Here is a 17,949-nt window from a genome sequence, read left to right as displayed (position 1 = left end):
AGAACCAGGAGTCTAGCACCAGGAGACTAGCACCAGGAGTCTAGCACCAGGAGTCTAGTACTAGGAGTCTAGCACCAGGAGTCTAGCACCAGGAGTCTAGCACCAGGAGACTAGCACCAGGAGTCTAGCACCAGGAGACTAGCACCAGGAGTCTAGCACCAGGAGTCTAGCACCAGGAGTCTAGTACTAGGAGTCTAGCACCAGGAGTCTAGTACTAGGAGTCTAGCACCAGGAGTCCAGCACCAGGAGCCCAGCACCAGGAGTCTAGCACCAGGAGTCTAGCACCAGGAGTCTAGCACCAGGAGCCTAGTTGTCCGGTGCCTTGCTCAAGGGCACCACGGCAGGGCAGGAGGTGAACTGGGACCTCTCCAAGTAGCAGTCCACACTCCATATTTAGGTCTGTTCGGGGACTTGAACCGGCGACCCTGCGGCTCACAGTCCAAGTCCCTACGGACTGAGCCACTGTAAAGTTATTTACATTTTTGCCGCTTATTTAAACACTATAGACTTTGAAGAGTCCGTTGACCCTCCTGACCTTCAGCCTCAGGACGTGTCTCTCTGAGGGGAGTTTCCTTCTCACGGACCTCCAGCCGAACAACAAGAAAACCTCTTTCTTTTCTCTCGTGAAGTCGAGGTGTGTCTGCAGGGTGTACAAACACTATCAGTGAAACACAAAGTTAATCTGCACACTGCCAGGAAACGCTGGGCCTGAAGAGAAAGAGAAAGTTCGGCCGCTGAATCACAGGAAAGTCCCAGAAGGTGTAATCACATTCCAAAAGCTCGATGAGGAAATAAATATGTTTAATAAAAGCACAGAAAGAGAAACACGTTAGATCGGCAGCAGAACATTTGAAGAAAAAACGAAGTACCAAACCAGCCTCCCCTCCTCTCATTTATAAAAACACTCCAGAGGAAACTTTTAAAGGGACAGTTCACTGAAAACAGATTCTACACCTGGAGCAACTCGGACCGTTGTTGCATGGCACACGTGAAGTAAAACACATTCGCACACTCATTTACAAAGATTGTGATTAAAACTCACTGATCCACGATGTGGTGCATATCTATAACACGACGTTAGCTGCTGTTCATATATTCAGAGCATCAGGTAGTCCAACACAGTCTCACGGCATTTCGTGTTATAGTCACGAAATTAATCTATTGATTCGTGTTCACCAATACAGACTTCAGTATTCTGACACAGAACGATTTTAGAAGCAATGTATTTCTATTGGTAGTCTGTTTCGTGCCTGCACCAAATAATAACTCTGAGCCATTTCTTTTCCTCGCGGACGGCAAAAAAATCTCCGACATTATACAATTTAAAATAAAAGGGTTAGGCTTAGGGTAAGATATTAAGTAAGAAAATGTTTTTATGAACCACACAGCTTCTGGTCTTCCAAGACCCGACCGGACAAAAAGACGTGGTGCAGGCACGAATCAATAGATTAAATTAATGTTGTGACTATAACACGAAATGCCGTGAGACTGGGTTGTGTAGTCACATGTTGGGATAGCATTGGACTGTGTCAGTAAATACCCCACTGGTGAATTGAAAGACGGAGGTTGCCAACAAGTGGACTTAATAAAACGACTTAACGTCATCACGCCCAACATTAGCCGCCTTTAGCTTAGCGGTGGTGACGTGAAGTCATGTGACCGTGCTGTAGTTCCTTTATAGCCCAACATTAGCCTCCTTTAGCTTAGCGGTGGTGACGTGAAGTCATGTGACCGTGTTGTAGTTCCTTTATAGCCCAACATTAGCCTCCTTTAGCTTAGCGGTGGTGACGTGAAGTCATGTGACCGTGCTGTAGTTCCTTTATAGCCCAACATTAGCCGCCTTTAGCTTAGCGGTGGTGACGTGAAGTCATGTGACCGTGCTGTAGTTCCTTTATAGCCCAACATTAGCCTCCTTTAGCTTAGCGGTGGTGACGTGAAGTCATGTGACCGTGCTGTAGTTCCTTTATAGCCCAACATTAGCCTCCTTTAGCTTAGCGGTGGTGACGTGAAGTCATGTGACCGTGCTGTAGTTCCTTTATAGCCCAACATTAGCTGCCTTTAGCTTAGCGGTGGTGACGTGAAGTCATGTGACCGTGCTGTAGCCTAACGTTAGCATTTTACTTCAGAAATCATCGAGTGGTGTTAACATGTGGAGATTATCCTGCTGAAGTAAACATGTAATTATCATAAATGTTTGTTTGACACTGAGATTATTTTCTGACATAATCCAGAATCACATGGAGAAATACACCAGTGTTTATCTAAACAACTAATACAGCTAGTCTGATGTCTGATTATCAAAGCTGCATGCTACGAGGTGGTAGCCAAGCACAGGATAGTTAGAAAACAAGTTGTTTTGTATCATGTGGTTTCGTGTCCTGGAATGATGTGGAATCTGGTAGCCACATTTAGCAGTCATCATTTTGAAGGTGGCATCAACATGTTTGGACAAAGTAACAATGCGCTACCATATAAAAGACACAAGTTAGAACAAGGAAGGCACACTTAGCGACATTTTGAAACTTGGAGTATCTCGTTGGGAAGTAGTATCCAAGCACATGATAGTTATATAAACAAACCTTATAAATAAATTGTCAAGTGGTAAAATCCCGCTCAAAAAGTAGTCCCATGTTGTCGGAGTGTCCAGGAATGATGCAGTAATGTTTTGAAAAGTGGTTGCCACATGTTGAGCTATCAAAGCCACAGGTTAGCATGTTAGCAGTTACAAATTAGGAGGGTGGTACCCACATGTTTGGACACAGTAGCCACATGTTAGCATATCAAAACAAAAGGTGCAATTACAAGGTAGCCACAGAATGTTTGGTGATGCTAGCCACATGTTTGGAGATAGTCCACATGTTTGGGGATGCTAGCCAGATGTTTAGACATGCTAGCAACACGTTTGGAGATACTCCACATGTTGGTGATGGTAGTCACATGCTAGGAGATGCTAGCCAAAAGTTTGGAGATGCTAGCCACATGTTTGGAGATGCTAGTTACATGTTTGTAGATGCTAGTCACATGTTTGGAGATGCTAGCCACATGTTTGGGGATGCTAGCCAGATGTTTAGACATGCTAGCAACACGTTTGGAGATGCTAGCCACATGTTGGAGATGCTAGCCACCATGTTGGAGATGCTAGCCACCATGTTGGAAGACGCTAGCCACATGTTTGGAGATGCTAGCCAGATGTTTAGACATGCTAGCAACACGTTTGGAGATGCTAGCCACATGTTGGAGATGCTAGCCACATGTTGGAGATGCTAGCCACATGTTTGGAGATGCTAGCTAAATGTTTGGAGATGCTAGCCACATGTTTGGAGATGCTAGCCACATGTTTGGAGATGCTAGCCACATGTTTGGAGATGATAGCCACATGTTTGGAGATGCTAGCCACATGTTTGGATATGCTAGCCACATGTTTGGAGATGCTAGCCACATGTTTGGAGATGCTAGCCACATGTTTGGAGATGCTAGCCACATGTTTGGAGATGCTAGCCACATGTTTGGACGTGTTAGCCACATGTTTGAGGGGTAGCTACTTGATGTAAGCTGGTAGCCACATGCTGAAAGTCAGTAGCCCGCGGTTAGCGTCCCTCAGGCTGACGGCGGGGCAGTTTGCGGCAGCTGATAGAAACCTTTCTTCCTGGATCTCCTCAGCAAGTCGAGGAGCAGAGCGGCGGCGGCGAGCCCAACGGCGGAGCAGAGGACTGGGATGAGAATGCTGCCGAGACTGGGAGGACTGGAGCTCCTTTCTGTGTGGAGGAGGACACATTCAGGATCAAATAAACCAGGAGGTTGTTAAACATGTCAGTAGCAAATCAAACTTTATTTATTTAGCACTTTTCATACACAAAAGGTAACTATGTGCAATATGTGCAATATATATATATGCCGTTAATAACTGCCATATATAGCAGGTAACATGAAGCCGTCTTTGGCTCTTTTCTGCTGGAACAATGTAAATGTCCCTCTGCGGGACTAATACAGGGATTCTGATTCTGAAAGTGCTTCACACCAAAAACATAGAACATTTACTAATAAAAACAATACTATCTCCCTCTCCCCAGGTAATAATCAGAGTAACAAATAGCTTTGTGATTTACAAGAACCCTTACTACCGAATCAGAATCAGAACAGGTTTATTGCCAACTAGGTTCACACGTGGAGTTTCCCTTGGTGTATATATGGTGCAGACATAAACAGTTAAAGATCAATTGTAAGAAAAACAACCAAAAGATTCAAACTATTATTAAAACAATTTTTTTTAAATCTATGTAAAAAGTCTCATACAAGGACATAGAATCTCCGGTTCAGTTTGTCTGTGATAATGCATAAGTCAAAGTGAGACCGCACTGACCTCTGACCCGGATGCTGAACACTCGGACCTGGAACCCCAGCTCGTTGGTCACGTTGACCTGGTACATCCCCGAGTCTCTGGCCGTCACGTTGACCAATAGGAAGGTGCCGTTGGACGAGTATAGCTCCGTCCCATTGGCCAGGTTCTTCAGACTGACGGCGGCGGGCGGGAAGCAGACGGTGTGGCAGGAGACGGTGATGGTTTGTCCCTCCTGGACCACCGTAGAGGGCAGGACCAGCACCGAGGTGTTCCTGGGGGGCGCTGTGGAGACCAGATTAAGATTATAATGATTGGCTGAACAACTAATACTCTTTATAATGTGAAAGCTCGTCAGACATTTGATTTAAAGTCTTTCTGAAATGGTAAATGGTAACAGGACTTTACTTATATAGCGCTTTATCAGGTCTTTTCGACCCGAGTGCTTTACATACGAGTCATTCATCCATTCACGCCTCATTCATGCAGAGGGTTAGGGTTAGTGAAACACGTCAAACTTTTATTCTAGTCATGACAATAAAATGCTGCTTTTCGCCCAACTAGCAGTGAAATATCCCTTTTTTGGAAACAATAGCCGCTTTCACACCAAGTACTTCGCCGGGACTTGTCCCCGGGTTAGGGTTAGGGTTAGTTAGATAGTGGTGGTCTCATGGATAGTGAGGTGGGCTGAAGATCGGAAGGCTGTGAGTTCAAATCCCGCCAGGAACACCAGCACTAGTGCCCTTGAGTCCTTAGTTACTAAAGGAGAATGTCATTGTAAGTCGCTTTGGATAAAAGCGTCAGCTAAATGAAATGTAACGGAACAGGGATAGTAGATCGCGTTCTCACCGGAATAAGTCCCAGAGGGAGGATTAGGCAAATGAAGCCGCTGACGTCACTTCTTCTTCTTCTTCTTCTGCTTTGAGTTTTACGGGGCGTGGTTTGCAAATCGCCCGGCCAATCAGAAATTGTTAGTGTGGCCGACACACCGGGTGTTTCTCAATGTCGAGGAAAGCTGCTCCAGAGCCACTATTTCAAGCATACTACGTCATCAAGTCCCGCCGAGGGACTGTTCCAATCTCCAGCATACTTGGAGATTGGCGTACTTCGTTTGGAGACATTTCGAGGCTGCACATGTGTAGACTCCGCGGTCTTAAAATCCCCACAATGCTTTGCGCACGGACCAATTTCCCCAAATCTGTGATGGAAGATGTAAGGCGGGGTCTCTCATGTGATGCACACTTGCTCGCCTGTTCCACTCTTCGTTTTCCGAATGCCAGGAAGCATTCTTGCCTCGCTTCTGAAGCAAGTGACTCGGAAGACATGTGCTACCAAGCAAGCGTACTCAACATTGAGAAACACCCACCCACGAACCATTTCCTCCACAGGAAAGTACCACCTCTCGAGCAGGGACTATCTGGAGGTGAAAAGGATCTGGAACCAGGGGCTAGTTCCAAATCTCCCCCTATCGGCCTAGTTCGGGGAAAAGTACTCTGGTGTGAAAGCGCCTATTGACGGTTTCTTAGATATGAAAAAGTCTCTATTTTAGCCTCTCTTTTTTTACTTAACCTGGCCCAGTGTGTTCTTTATGGATTACATATCCTCTATTGTCAAATATTGGGATTTGTTTCCACGGCACAGCAGCATGGTTATACCCAAAAAACGACGAAATAGAGTATGACAAAAAACAAGTTGGAATATAATGCAGACCATTTACATGCACTAAAACCTACACCACAACACAGGAAGGGGAACACCACAACATCAGAATAGAGATGGACAGAAGCTGAATCTCCAACTGCTTCGATAATGGATGAACTTTCTCTGTGTTATATCAAAGTGACTTTTTTAAACGGTTTAATCTGCAGAAGACCTGTCGATGGATCCATGAGAAATAGCTGTCTGTTATCGTAGATGCTCGGCAGGGTTACGAAACAGAGGTTTCAACAATGAGGAGGGAGATTTCTCAGAAAGTGTGAAGGAGGATCATTTAGTGTCAAACACAGGAAGGGAGTTTCAATGGAAAGTCAAAACAAGTCAACACTGAGATAAGGGCATCACAACTTTTACCCTTCCATTAGAACTCTGGGGGAAAACCTCCCGACAGAACGTCTGTAATTAAAAAGTGAAAGAATGAAACTGAACTGTTTGGTGAAGCAGAGCTGATAATAAGGCTGTGGCGCAGTGGGTTGTGCGTTGGTGTTGGGATCAGGGGGTCACAGGTTCAAACCCCACTGCAGTCAGCATGTCGTTGTGTCCCTGAGACGCTTCGCCCCAAAGTGCTCCCGTGGGGATTCTCCACAGTGTTGAGTAAGTAAGTCGCTTTGGATAAAAGCGTCTAACACGTGACCTGTGCTGTAAGATCAAATTAACTTTTAAAACACTGAAGGGCTGCCTTTTAACTTCTAAAAACACCTTTTTAAAAATGCTTTTTACTAAGCCTTAACTTTTAATATCAAAAAGAAAATAAAATGCATTCCAACAAATAGTGATTTATGAACTCTGCCGAAGTTAAAACATCAGTATCGTGGTATTTAAAAATGAATATGAACTTGTATTCTTTGCATTACGTGAGGTCTTAAACCACAGACGCCATTTTCTAGGATTCAATTCTCTAAATTCTAACATTAGAATTCAGTTTTATTGTCAGAGTTTACAGATTGTTTTATCTTCACGGTCTACTCTACTGTATATTATCTACTTTTTAATGCTGTTTTAATTCTAGAATGGTTTATTTCTACTCTTTAATTTCTACTCATGTGCAATGCCTTGTTTTTTATGCTGCTGTAATGCAAACATTTACCAATTTGGGATCAATGAAGAACCTCTCAACTTATCTTATTGGAACTTTGAGGAAAACATCATCAATAGTTTCTATAACAAATCTAACACGTCCTTTTACTCAATGCATGTACCTTTAAATAGCAAGACCACAGAGAGGGAGATCCTAGCAGTGGCCTCTAATGGCGCATTTCCACTGCAGGGCCTCGCTCGGCTTAGTACGGTATGGTTAGGCCTCGGTAGGCCCGGCTCACTTTATGCTGCGTTTCTATTACAGTTTAGAAGGGGCGGTAACTATAGTAACGCAGTGTAGGCGGAGCCGTGACGTCATCTTCAATGCGAACCACAGAAAACCAACATCAGCCGCTAGCTGTGAGCCCTCAGAGCTCACAGCTCCTCAGATCTGTTCAGAAACTAGACAGAAGTTAAACCAGTCCAAACCACAGACTGCCTGTGTCATGGTGAATACAGTCGCTGCTTTATTTCTGTCTGTAGGTCGTTGTTGTGAGTGTGGACGGTCCGAGCATACACTGCGTTAGCTTAGCCGATCTCCATTCAGAAAACACGCATTTTAAAAAGGTTGTTCGCCTGCCGTCTGTCTGCAGACTTGTCAAAGCATTAATTCATGGTTCCTACTAACCGGTATCAGTGTGTTGTTACTTCGTCATTTAGAAACGTGTATTACAATTAAATCACGGTCACATATGTTCATCTTGTTGTAGTTGTAGCTCCCTTGCCAGCGATTCTCTCTCTAGTTTAGCATACTCAGCCCGACTCAGCCCGGTTGTTGGCCCGGAAAGAACCTCGATTTTGGAGAGCCAGAAAAACTGTGAAAAAGCACCCGCTAGCCGGAACTACCCCGAGTGGAAACGCAACAAAAAACGGGCCGGGTTTGGCACGGCACGCTTAAACCGAGCGGCAGTGGAAATACGCCATTAATGTTCACTGAAGTTATTCATACATACATAATATATATATATATATATATATATATATGTATATGTATATATATGTATGTGAATATCTGTGGATGCGATCAGCTGCTCGCTCAGGAGGCCGACACATTACTGAGCACAGAGTCACAGTTTATTTCTGTCCACAGCAGCATCTCGTGAAGGAGGGAGACTCTTCAGATAACATCCGTCACAACAACCTCAGAAACTCAGGAAACAAGAAGCAGAAGAGGAACATTCATAAAGTCCGTCATCCACCAACAATCTTATTATCATTCAGAGGAAGTTAAAACAAACTGTGTATTGACCTTTTTAATAACTGTGCTTAACCTGCCCACAAAGTAGCATGGATTACATGAAAACATATTCCATTTAGTGAGCATCCAGTTAGCATCCATCTTATTGTTGTAAATAAGTATCACAGCATTTTAATCCGAGATGAACAAAACCTGAATCTGAAATGTACACAATTTAAATCTGAGTTTAACGAGATTAAAATCAACAGAACCCAAATCTGAGGTTAATAAAATTGTAAACTAGTTTTAGATTTGTATATGCACTGATTTCACTGCAAGGTGTTCATTTAATCAAAAACAGATTGTCTATATTTCAACTGTACTTCAACCAAAGGAATGTATTGCAAATTAATGTATCATACTTGTACGTAAAATATGTCTACTTATGTTTTACTGAAAGGGGACCTATCATGCAAAAGTCACTTTGTGATGTCTTCTCTCCATCACCACGTGTCCCCGGTGCGTCGGGGAACTCACGCAGCGTCAGAAAATAAAACCCTCTCTCTTCTCCTCCGTACCCAAATCTCTAAAAACGGGGAACTACGGAGCTGATCCAGATTTGCGTCCGCTATGACGTAACATCTGAAATGTGGACCCACGGGCCAATCAGAAACGTTGCTATCAGAAACAATGCCCGACTGTTTTGGACGTAATATGGTCGGTGTTTACATTAGCATGCTAACACTCAGAGCTAACCTGTGCTGGAGAGCATGTGTGTGAAGAAGCAGGAAGTAGAAAGGAACTCACCTTGTGGTGTAACCGGCAAGAGAGAAAGCCTTTGAGCTCCAGACTGTTTCAGATCCTTGATGATCCATGATATGGAGTTTCATCACGGCAGCATTTAGTTTAGACCAGGGGTCGGCAACCTTTTTGATATGAAGTGCCATTAAAAAAAAAAAAATTGTTATCAGCGTGCCGACAATTGTGAATTATCAACGGGGGGGGGGGGGGGGGGGATGAGATCGCTACCCCTTTAAGAGGGAGAGAGAGGTGTGTAGCGTGTGTATGGCCGTATGGCCCAATCCCAAACCACCCCCTTGACCCTACCCCTCCGTGACGGAGTGGACTCCGTCTGCAGCCACACTCTCAGCTGAATGAAGTTCCCTCCATTAAGGGTTAAGGGAGTGAACACAGCAGCAAGCTTTGGGACGCCCCCCCCCCTCTCTCCGGCACAAACAGGAAGTGCCGTAACTGAATGTAACAACGGTTTCAAATCAGCTTCTCTCAGACAAGTTTAAATGAATAACTCAAATAAAAGTCCAAACATCTTTCATTGTGTTTCAAAGCTCTTTTAGTTTTAAACCTGATGTTTATAAGCTTCTTAGTTTTTGCAACGGTCTGTAAATATACACAACTTTATATTAAAATGCACACATTTACCTTTTTCTAGACTAAACACAGGTTTGATCCTAAGTTAGAACATATGAGGTCATCAAGAGGTCGTTAACATCGCAGCTTATCAGTGGATGTTTTCTGGAACTACTTTTTAACAGCTTTTTTCCTGAGGACACACACAGCGTGACTCCGGTCAGGGAGAGACCGGTCTCCAGTCAGAGGGCTTGATAGCCCACTCCCCTCCACACTCGTTGGTTTGGAACAGCACTTAATATAGCGGACCCTCCGCGCGAACCCGCGAACGGGGGGGTAGTGTGTAGGGGTAGTGTGTAGGGGTAGGGTGTAGGGGTAGTGTGTAGGGTGTAGGGGTAGTGTGTAGGGGGCGGTTTGGGATTGGGCCTGTGTTTCTGGAAGTGAAACGAGGAAGCAGAAAAACAGAGGTCTGTATTTTGTGAAACAGAAGAACGGCTAAATAAAGCACCGGCCTCCCAAGAAGAGCTCGCCTCTCTCCAGTCATTGAACCTGAAGCTTGTTGCTTCTGCCCTGGGAGCCGACAGAGAGTCATCCCCTCCTCGACTACGCCCTGGGAGCCGACAGAGAGTCATCCCCTCCTCGACTACGCCCTGGGAGCCGACAGAGAGTCATCCCCTCCTCGACTACGCCCTGGGAGCCGACAGAGAGTCATCCCTCCTCGACTCCGGTCTGGGAGCCGACAGAGAGTCATCCCTCCTCGACTACGGTCTGGGAGCCGACAGAGAGTCATCCCCTCCTCGACTACGCTCTGGGAGCCGACAGAGAGTCATCCCTCCTCGACTACGGTCTGGGAGCCGACTGAGAGTCATCCCCTCCTCGACTACGGTCTGGGAGCCGACAGAGAGTCATCCCCTCCTCCACTACGGTCTGGGAGCCGACTGAGAGTCATCCCCTCCTCGACTACGGTCTGGGAGCCGACAGAGAGTCATCCCCTCCTCCACTACGGTCTGGGAGCCGACAGAGAGTCATCCCTCCTCGACTCCGGTCTGGGAGCCGACAGAGGGTCATCCCCTCCTCGACTACGGTCTGGGAGCCGACAGAGAGTCATCCCTCCTCCACTACGCTCTGGGAGCCGACAGAGAGTCATCCCTCCTCCACTACGGTCTGGGAGCCGACAGAGAGTCATCCCCTCCTCGACTACGGTCTGGGAGCCGACAGAGAGTCATCCCCTCCTCGACTACGGTCTGGGAGCCGACAGAGAGTCATCCCTCCTCCACTACGGTCTAGGAGCCGACAGGAAGGCTCAACACACAGATGGCCAGTCCTTTGTAGCAGGTTATTTCGATGAGAGACGAGCAGATCGCCCCCGGGCTTTCAACTAAAGACACAGCCACGCAAAAACGGCGGCATGTGTTCGGCTCATGGGCGTCACAGCCATGATAAGAGGGTGGGACAAGTCCCCCCCTCTTCTACCATGTGGAAAGTCCGTGCATCGGTCTCTCCACTCGCCGCACTCTGTAGAGCGCTGAGTCAGAGCTTCACCATCAAATCCATTCCTCTTGCTGATTGAGAGAAACTCCGTTCCGTGTTTTCACTGCTGCTTTGCACCAAGGCAGATTCTCCCGTAGCGCATGTTCAAGGAGGGTTGTATCGGTGGACCGCTCAGACCTGTATGAAGCGATGCCGGTAGCGGAGGTGAGGCACACACCGAGTGTTCAGGACGTTGTTAATACAGCGAAAATCAAAGCTGGCGATCTCTTGGTTTGATGTGTTCTCTCCCCAGACAACACGAACATGAGAACACTTCAAAGGAGAGGACAGTAGTCTTCAGCTGCAGCAGTTCATCAGCTAGCAGTGATGGCGGCGGAGGAGTTTCGTATGTCACGATAGAGAGACACACATACTGAATAGTGGAGATGAGAAACGCCAGGTCACTGGTCTGTGTCATGTGACCAGGGACCATGAGTACCGTCTCTCTGGGCTCATGAACACCTTGATGTCCCATAGAGACGCAGTCAGCGTGTTTCACTGAGCCTCAGTTCCACGAGAGATACGAGTTCTTTAACTTCGGTCTCTCTCTCAAAACGGTAATGTGCGTTATGTTTTCATTATACTTCTCATCAGAAGCTGTTTGTGTGTTTATGTTTTACTGAGTGCTGATAGGCCATCTCCATCCCAGGGTTCAGTTCACTCTTTACTTTCTGCTCACTTTACAGACTAGCTAATATTCTACTGTTGCTTGGGGCTTTGAGTCTTCAGCATGTCCAAGGTCACAGACTGGGACTTACCAAGGTCACAGACTGGGACTTACCAAGGTCACAGACTGGGACTTACCAAGGTCACAGACGGGGACTTACCAAGGTCACAGACGGGGACTTACCAAGGTCACAGACTGGGACTTACCAAGGTCACAGACTGGGACTTACCAAGGTCACAGACGGGGACTTACCAAGGTCACAGACTGGGACTTACCAAGGTCACAGACGGGGACTTACCAAGGTCACAGACTGGGACTTACCAAGGTCACAGACTGGGACGTACTTCAGAGTCAGTTGTGTTTCATTCAGTAGACTTGTTATGGTTCAATGTGAGAGAGGACACTGCTCAGTACACAGCGAACACTTCACCTCCTCTCTGACTTCTAGGCGCTGGAGAGCGAGTCAGAGGCAGAGCAGGGACCGTGGAGAGAGGTCGTGCTGAGGTGAGCGGTGAAAGGGGAAGCTCAGAGTCAGTTGTGATGTGGACCCTCATCCAGAGTGTTGAGGGATCAGTGGGGTATCGAACAGGAAGCATTTCAGTCACGGGGCGTCATGTGACCAATACAGACAGTGTGGAGGATACTTCTGTGCAGCGATGCAGAGGGAGTCACCGACTCACGAAGGAGACACGGGGTGAGCAGCAGCTTTGATGTCAAACACTGACGGTTTATTTGGAGTTTCGGCCGGAGAGTTGACACAGCGGTTGCGAAACCAATTCTCAAGAACTCTTCTGCAGCTCGAGGTTTTATCTAGTTCAGAGTGTAATAATCAACATTCTTCATCAGCGAGACTAAACATTATGGACCCTGAATCTCACTAGAGCTCTCGTCCATAGAAAAGAACGTGCGCCAGGGAGCCTTCGTCCCTGAGCAGTGACCTACCTCATGGCGGCGTGTGCTCCGTCATAGACTGGCAACAACAATGCGCCCAAGCTCCTCCCCCTTACGAGAGATAGCAGCAATACCCAAGCTCCTCCCCCTTAAGAGAGATAGCAGCAATACCCAAGCTCCTCCCCCTTAAGAGAGATAGCAGCAATACCCAAGCTCCTCCCCCTTCAGAGAGATAGCAGCAGAACCCAAGCTCCTCCCCCTTCAGAGAGATAGCAGCAATACCCAAGCTCCTCCCCCTTCAGAGAGATAGCAGCAGAACCCAAGCTCCTCCCCCTTAAGAGAGATAGCAGCAGAACCCAAGCTCCTCCCCCTTAAGAGAGATAGCAGCAGAACCCAAGCTCCTCCCCCTTAAGAGAGATAGCAGCAGAACCCAAGCTCCTCCCCCTTAAGAGAGATAGCAGCAGAACCCAAGCTCCTCCGCCTTAAGAGAGAAAGCAGCAGAACCCAAGCTCCTCCCCCTTAAGAGAGATAGCAGCAATACCCAAGCTCCTCCCCCTTAAGAGAGAAAGCAGCAATACCCAAGCTCCTCCGCCTTAAGAGAGATAGCAGCAGAACCCAAGCTCCTCCCCCTTAAGAGAGAAAGCAGCAGAACCCAAGCTCCTCCCCCTTAAGAGAGAAAGCAGCAATACCCAAGCTCCTCCGCCTTAAGAGAGATAGCAGCAGAACCCAAGCTCCTCCCCCTTAAGAGAGAAAGCAGCAGAACCCAAGCTCCTCCCCCTTAAGAGAGAAAGCAGCAATACCCAAGCTCCTCCCCCTTAAGAGAGAAAGCAGCAATACCCAAGCTCCTCCGCCTTAAGAGAGATAGCAGCAGAACCCAAGGCCGTAGACATATGCCACGGGAGAGGAGACAGTGAGAGGAGGAAAGGATGAACTGTGTTGAAGGTTGAATACCTAAGCAAATTATTTCCCTAACAGTTAGAAGAGCAACATTTATCTGAACATTCAAGTCAGTGATACCTTCCAGGTGAACTGAACATCGAGTCCCCCCCCCCCCGTGGGGGGGGGGGGGATCCCCACACCCCCAGTTCAAAATGTCCCCCCCACATTCAGGATGCTTCCTACGCCCATGGTTCAGCGCCTTATGGCTACTGCAATTAGTGAAGTGCTTTCCTCCGTGGTGAAACGATCAGCACCAGAAAGCAGAGATGTTCACAAGTCTTTTTTTGCGAGTCCAAGTCAAGTCTCAAGTCTTTGTGGGGTGAGACTTGATCAAGTCTCAAGTCTTTGGTCACGAGTCCAAGTCAAGTCTCAAGTCTCTAAGAAATAAAAGTCTCATGTCTCTTCTGGTTGTAATAAGCCTTCTATCGTCTGCTGCTATCCAGTCTGTTAAGAATACTGCACAGCTATATCTAAGAAATTCAAAGCACTTACTGTGTTATTATCACTCCTATATCTATTAGCATACAGTATCAGTACTGATTAGCTGTTTGTTATATGATCACTTTAAACAGGCTATTGCAATATGAGGAAAACATCACACTTTAGCTAAATGCAAACAACTTATAAGCAAAACAATTCAGAATCAGAAATCAGTATCACAAATACTTTATTAATCCCCCGCAGGGAAACTGTTAAAAGTACTTAAAAGTAAACATGTGTTCTGTGCCATTTGAAACTAAAAAACTATTGCTTCAATATTATCTGAACTGAACTGGTGATATTAAAACATGACCTGTTCCAAAAGAGATATCTGCCATTAACACCATTCACCAGCCACATGCTGGTGAATCGTGCACGTGGCTGCTTCTGTATGTTGCACGCACCAGCCAAAGATAACAACGGCAATCTGTTGAGTGGCTGGTAACATTTCAACATTCACTCGGCTAGCCATTTGGCCAGGGGACAAAAATGTTAAAATTTGACCTCTGCAACCGTATTGTTTAATTACACTGGGTCTCTAATGACATCTTTTAAGTCTACTATAAATAAACATATTCCTCTATCCTCTCACTCAAAGCCAGTGTCATGGTAACCTGATAAACCTGTAACATTAACGTTACGTGGTCAACAATAAACCTGTAACCTGCCTATAAACCCACAGATGTATTTATGTATGCAACTATGTATTTTTCTACGTTTAACGTTAGCCAGTAGATGGTGGCAGCGGAACGTAATGATTAACGTTACCGACCTTTTTTATGTCATGTCAAGAGTTGGATGTCAACGCCACTCAACGCAAACAAGTGTGACAAGCAAACATTCACTCATCTTTTCAAATATTCAGTTACAAAGCTAGCAGCAAGCTAAGCTAACATTACATAGCTGATGCTGAGCTTCTGTGCGCGTTCCTGTGTGTTGGAGGAGGGGCTCTGTAAGGAAGTGGCAGATTTTCTCCGGTTGTGTATTTTCAAATTCTAGCGATCTCGAGCCGGTTTCTCAAACTTACCTACCCCACCTTTAATACGCCAAAAATAGAAAACACAATGATTGTTCACGAGTCCCAAAACACGAGTCCAAGTCGAGTCCGAAGTCTCTGTGTGTGCGACTTAAGTGCATTTACTTTAAGTGAATGTTTTTAGTGTGAAATCACCAAAAACAAGAGTTAGGATGTTTCGTGTGGAGTTCCTCAAGGCTCTGCACTCGGTCCTCTAGGTTTTCGATTATATTTTATATAATTTTGAATGTGCCAATTAAATGTTAAACTAATAATTAAACTAAATAAGGGCCTAACACTCTCACATGGAGCGCCTCATGGCTCTGAGTTTTAGCTTCACTTTTACTCTCAATGAGTTATAGTACTACACCACTGACGACAGTAACGTACCTGTGACGGTGATGGATCGGGTCATCACTTGTGCTTCGTACTGATTGGATGCTTCACACAGGTAGGAGGCGGAGTCCTGCAGCCGGGCAGAGGAGAGGCTGAAGGAGAGAGAGGAGGAGGCGGAGTCTGTCCTCTGAACTTCCTCCCCCTCCCTCATCAACACCAGCGTGGGGGGCGGGTCTCCGTCTGATTGGCAGGTAAAGGTCACCTGCTGCCCCTCCAGCACCTGCTCACCTGGACTCACTGACAGGGAGGTTCCCCTCGGAGGATCTGCAACACAAACGGGACTCATTGGTTCAGATTTCTAAAACCTGAAACTCAGTTTGACAAAATCTGAATCGGAGTTCGACTAAACCAGAATTTGAGATGAACAAAGCGTGAATTTGTTAATCCCAAATGATTCAATCTGAGATTTACTAAACCTGAATCTGAGATTAAAAAAATAAATATTCTGAGAGGAACAACATTTTAATCCGAGTTCAACAAAACTTGAATTTGTGCTTTTCGAAACCGTTAATCTAAAATCAACAAAGCCTGAATTTTAATTCAACAAAACCTCAATCTGAGATTAAAGAAGTAGCTCCTTCACAATAAAAGCCTCTAACAGGAAGTATTTGCTTTGCTCAGACACTCACAGTGAACCTTTAGAGCTACACTCGTCCTCCTGGACCTCCACACATCTCCGTCCTCCCTCAGCAGCTCCGCCCTGCAGACCAGAACCGGCTGATCCTCCTGGACCTGGTACTGAAGAACGGACGAGACGTTCTGTAAGGAACCGGAGAACCTGAGCGACTCGGACAACAGCGTCCTGTTGCCAGACAACCACAGGATCCTCATCTGATTGGCTGAGAACACGTTGGTGACGTTACAACGAAGGACCGCCTCTTGACCCAGAAGGACCGGACCGGGAGCTTCCAGAACCGGATCGGACGGAAACGCTGCGAGAAGAAACATCCGGAGAGTTAGAGATACTTCATCGACAACACATCCTGAAGTCTATGAGGAGATGTTCCTACTTCTCTCCTTATGTATTACCTCAAGTCTTCTTCAACACGGCATGATGTCCTTTAGTAAACTATAGTCCCATTAAAAGTCAAATAGACGATAAAGCGGCGTATGCTTGTGGGCGGGGCTACCTGTGATTGACAGGCAGCTACCTGGTGTCGTCCTTGTTTCACAGTTTACTAGTGTTGCTTGTACTCCCTGTAGACTCTCTTTGTCACTCGTATAGTGGCTGTAAAATCGATATATAAACCAACTTGGCAATAAACATGACTTTCCAGCTCCATTAACCCTCCTCGGCTCTTCGAAAGTGAGACCGGCTTTATATAATCACTCACGCTGATGCGTAGCAGATAGTCACTAAAGAGACAACAGGAAGTTATCTTTTTAAAGCCACTCACCGAGTAGAGGACATTTATTTTAGGCCCTTGAAGGTTGTTGCACATTATTGATAATCTCTGTTTAACTACTTCCTGCAAATAAAGACGTGTCCCGTTTAAAAAAACAGTTTACTTCTGTCCATCGTCTCCGTCGTTATCTGATGAAGTGCGTCTGAAGGATTTCATGTTCCTGTGAGAGGTTCGTGAACTCCTGACAGAACGAACCGAGGGTCCAATGTCTCTGCGGGGGAGCTGTGTCTTACTGGAACTATGTGAGGGGGTGTACTGTGTGTGTGCGTGTGTGTGTGTGTGTGTGTGTGTGTGTGTGTGTGTGTGTGTGTGTGTGTGTGTGTGTGTGTGTGTGTGTGTGTGTGTGTTGGCCCTGCTCCCCTGTTGTGTCACTTCCTGTCAGTGGGTCCTGCTCGGATCAGATTCCACACAGATCAGCGAGAGGAACCTCCCTCCGCATCGGCTTCGACTTATATTAAATGCATTCCTTGAACTGTCCCCTGATTTAAACAGTATTTGATCCTTCGACTGATCGAGTCAGACTCTCCGTCCAGATGTCTTCCTCTGTCCATCGTCAGAGAGCGTTGACGTGCGAAGCCCCAACAGGCCGGACTCTTGACCTGCTGCTCATCAGTGGGTTCGTTTCAGCACCCCCTCTCACCTCCAGCTGCTCTCGGTATCGATCAGACTGATCTGAGACACTGTCCATCACGTGGTGAGGAGTGCAGGTCTGACTCCATGAATGTCGCTGAACAGACGGCACGTGGTTTGTCGTGCTTTGCTTTCTTCATGTCTGTCTGTGAGACATGGCTTTTGTCGGGACCCCCTTGAAAACCAGATGGTGCGTCTCAAGGGCTTTATCCTGAGAAATACATTTCTATATATAATCTAACAGAAGGGAGGGGCTCTGTGACCTTCGCCCGCTCCGGTCTGACCATCAGGCAAACTGAAGTGTAGACTGACCCCCCTCAG

The 17,949-nt window shown here is 46.4% G+C and overlaps 1 protein-coding gene across 1 annotated transcript in view; it reads right to left on the bottom strand.

Moving 5' to 3' along the window:
* Positions 1-784: 784 nt before the first annotated feature.
* Positions 785-17,949, bottom strand: part of LOC117444243 (vascular cell adhesion protein 1-like) — a 30,266-nt gene continuing 13,101 nt past the window's right edge. The window contains exons 7-10 of the mRNA XM_034079897.2: positions 16,222-16,524; positions 15,587-15,856; positions 4,361-4,621; positions 785-3,755 (exon numbers count right to left, since the gene is read on the bottom strand). Coding sequence (XP_033935788.1) covers positions 3,598-3,755; positions 4,361-4,621; positions 15,587-15,856; positions 16,222-16,524 — 992 coding nt within the window. The 3' untranslated portion in view covers positions 785-3,597. The remainder of the gene's footprint in view (positions 3,756-4,360; positions 4,622-15,586; positions 15,857-16,221; positions 16,525-17,949) is intronic.

Source organism: Pseudochaenichthys georgianus, unplaced genomic scaffold (genome assembly GCF_902827115.2).
Source record: "Pseudochaenichthys georgianus unplaced genomic scaffold, fPseGeo1.2 scaffold_763_arrow_ctg1, whole genome shotgun sequence".
Classification (NCBI taxonomy): Eukaryota; Metazoa; Chordata; class Actinopteri; order Perciformes; family Channichthyidae; genus Pseudochaenichthys; species Pseudochaenichthys georgianus.
Note: the sequence above shows the minus strand (reverse complement) of the source record. Positions and strands in the feature narration are given on the sequence as shown.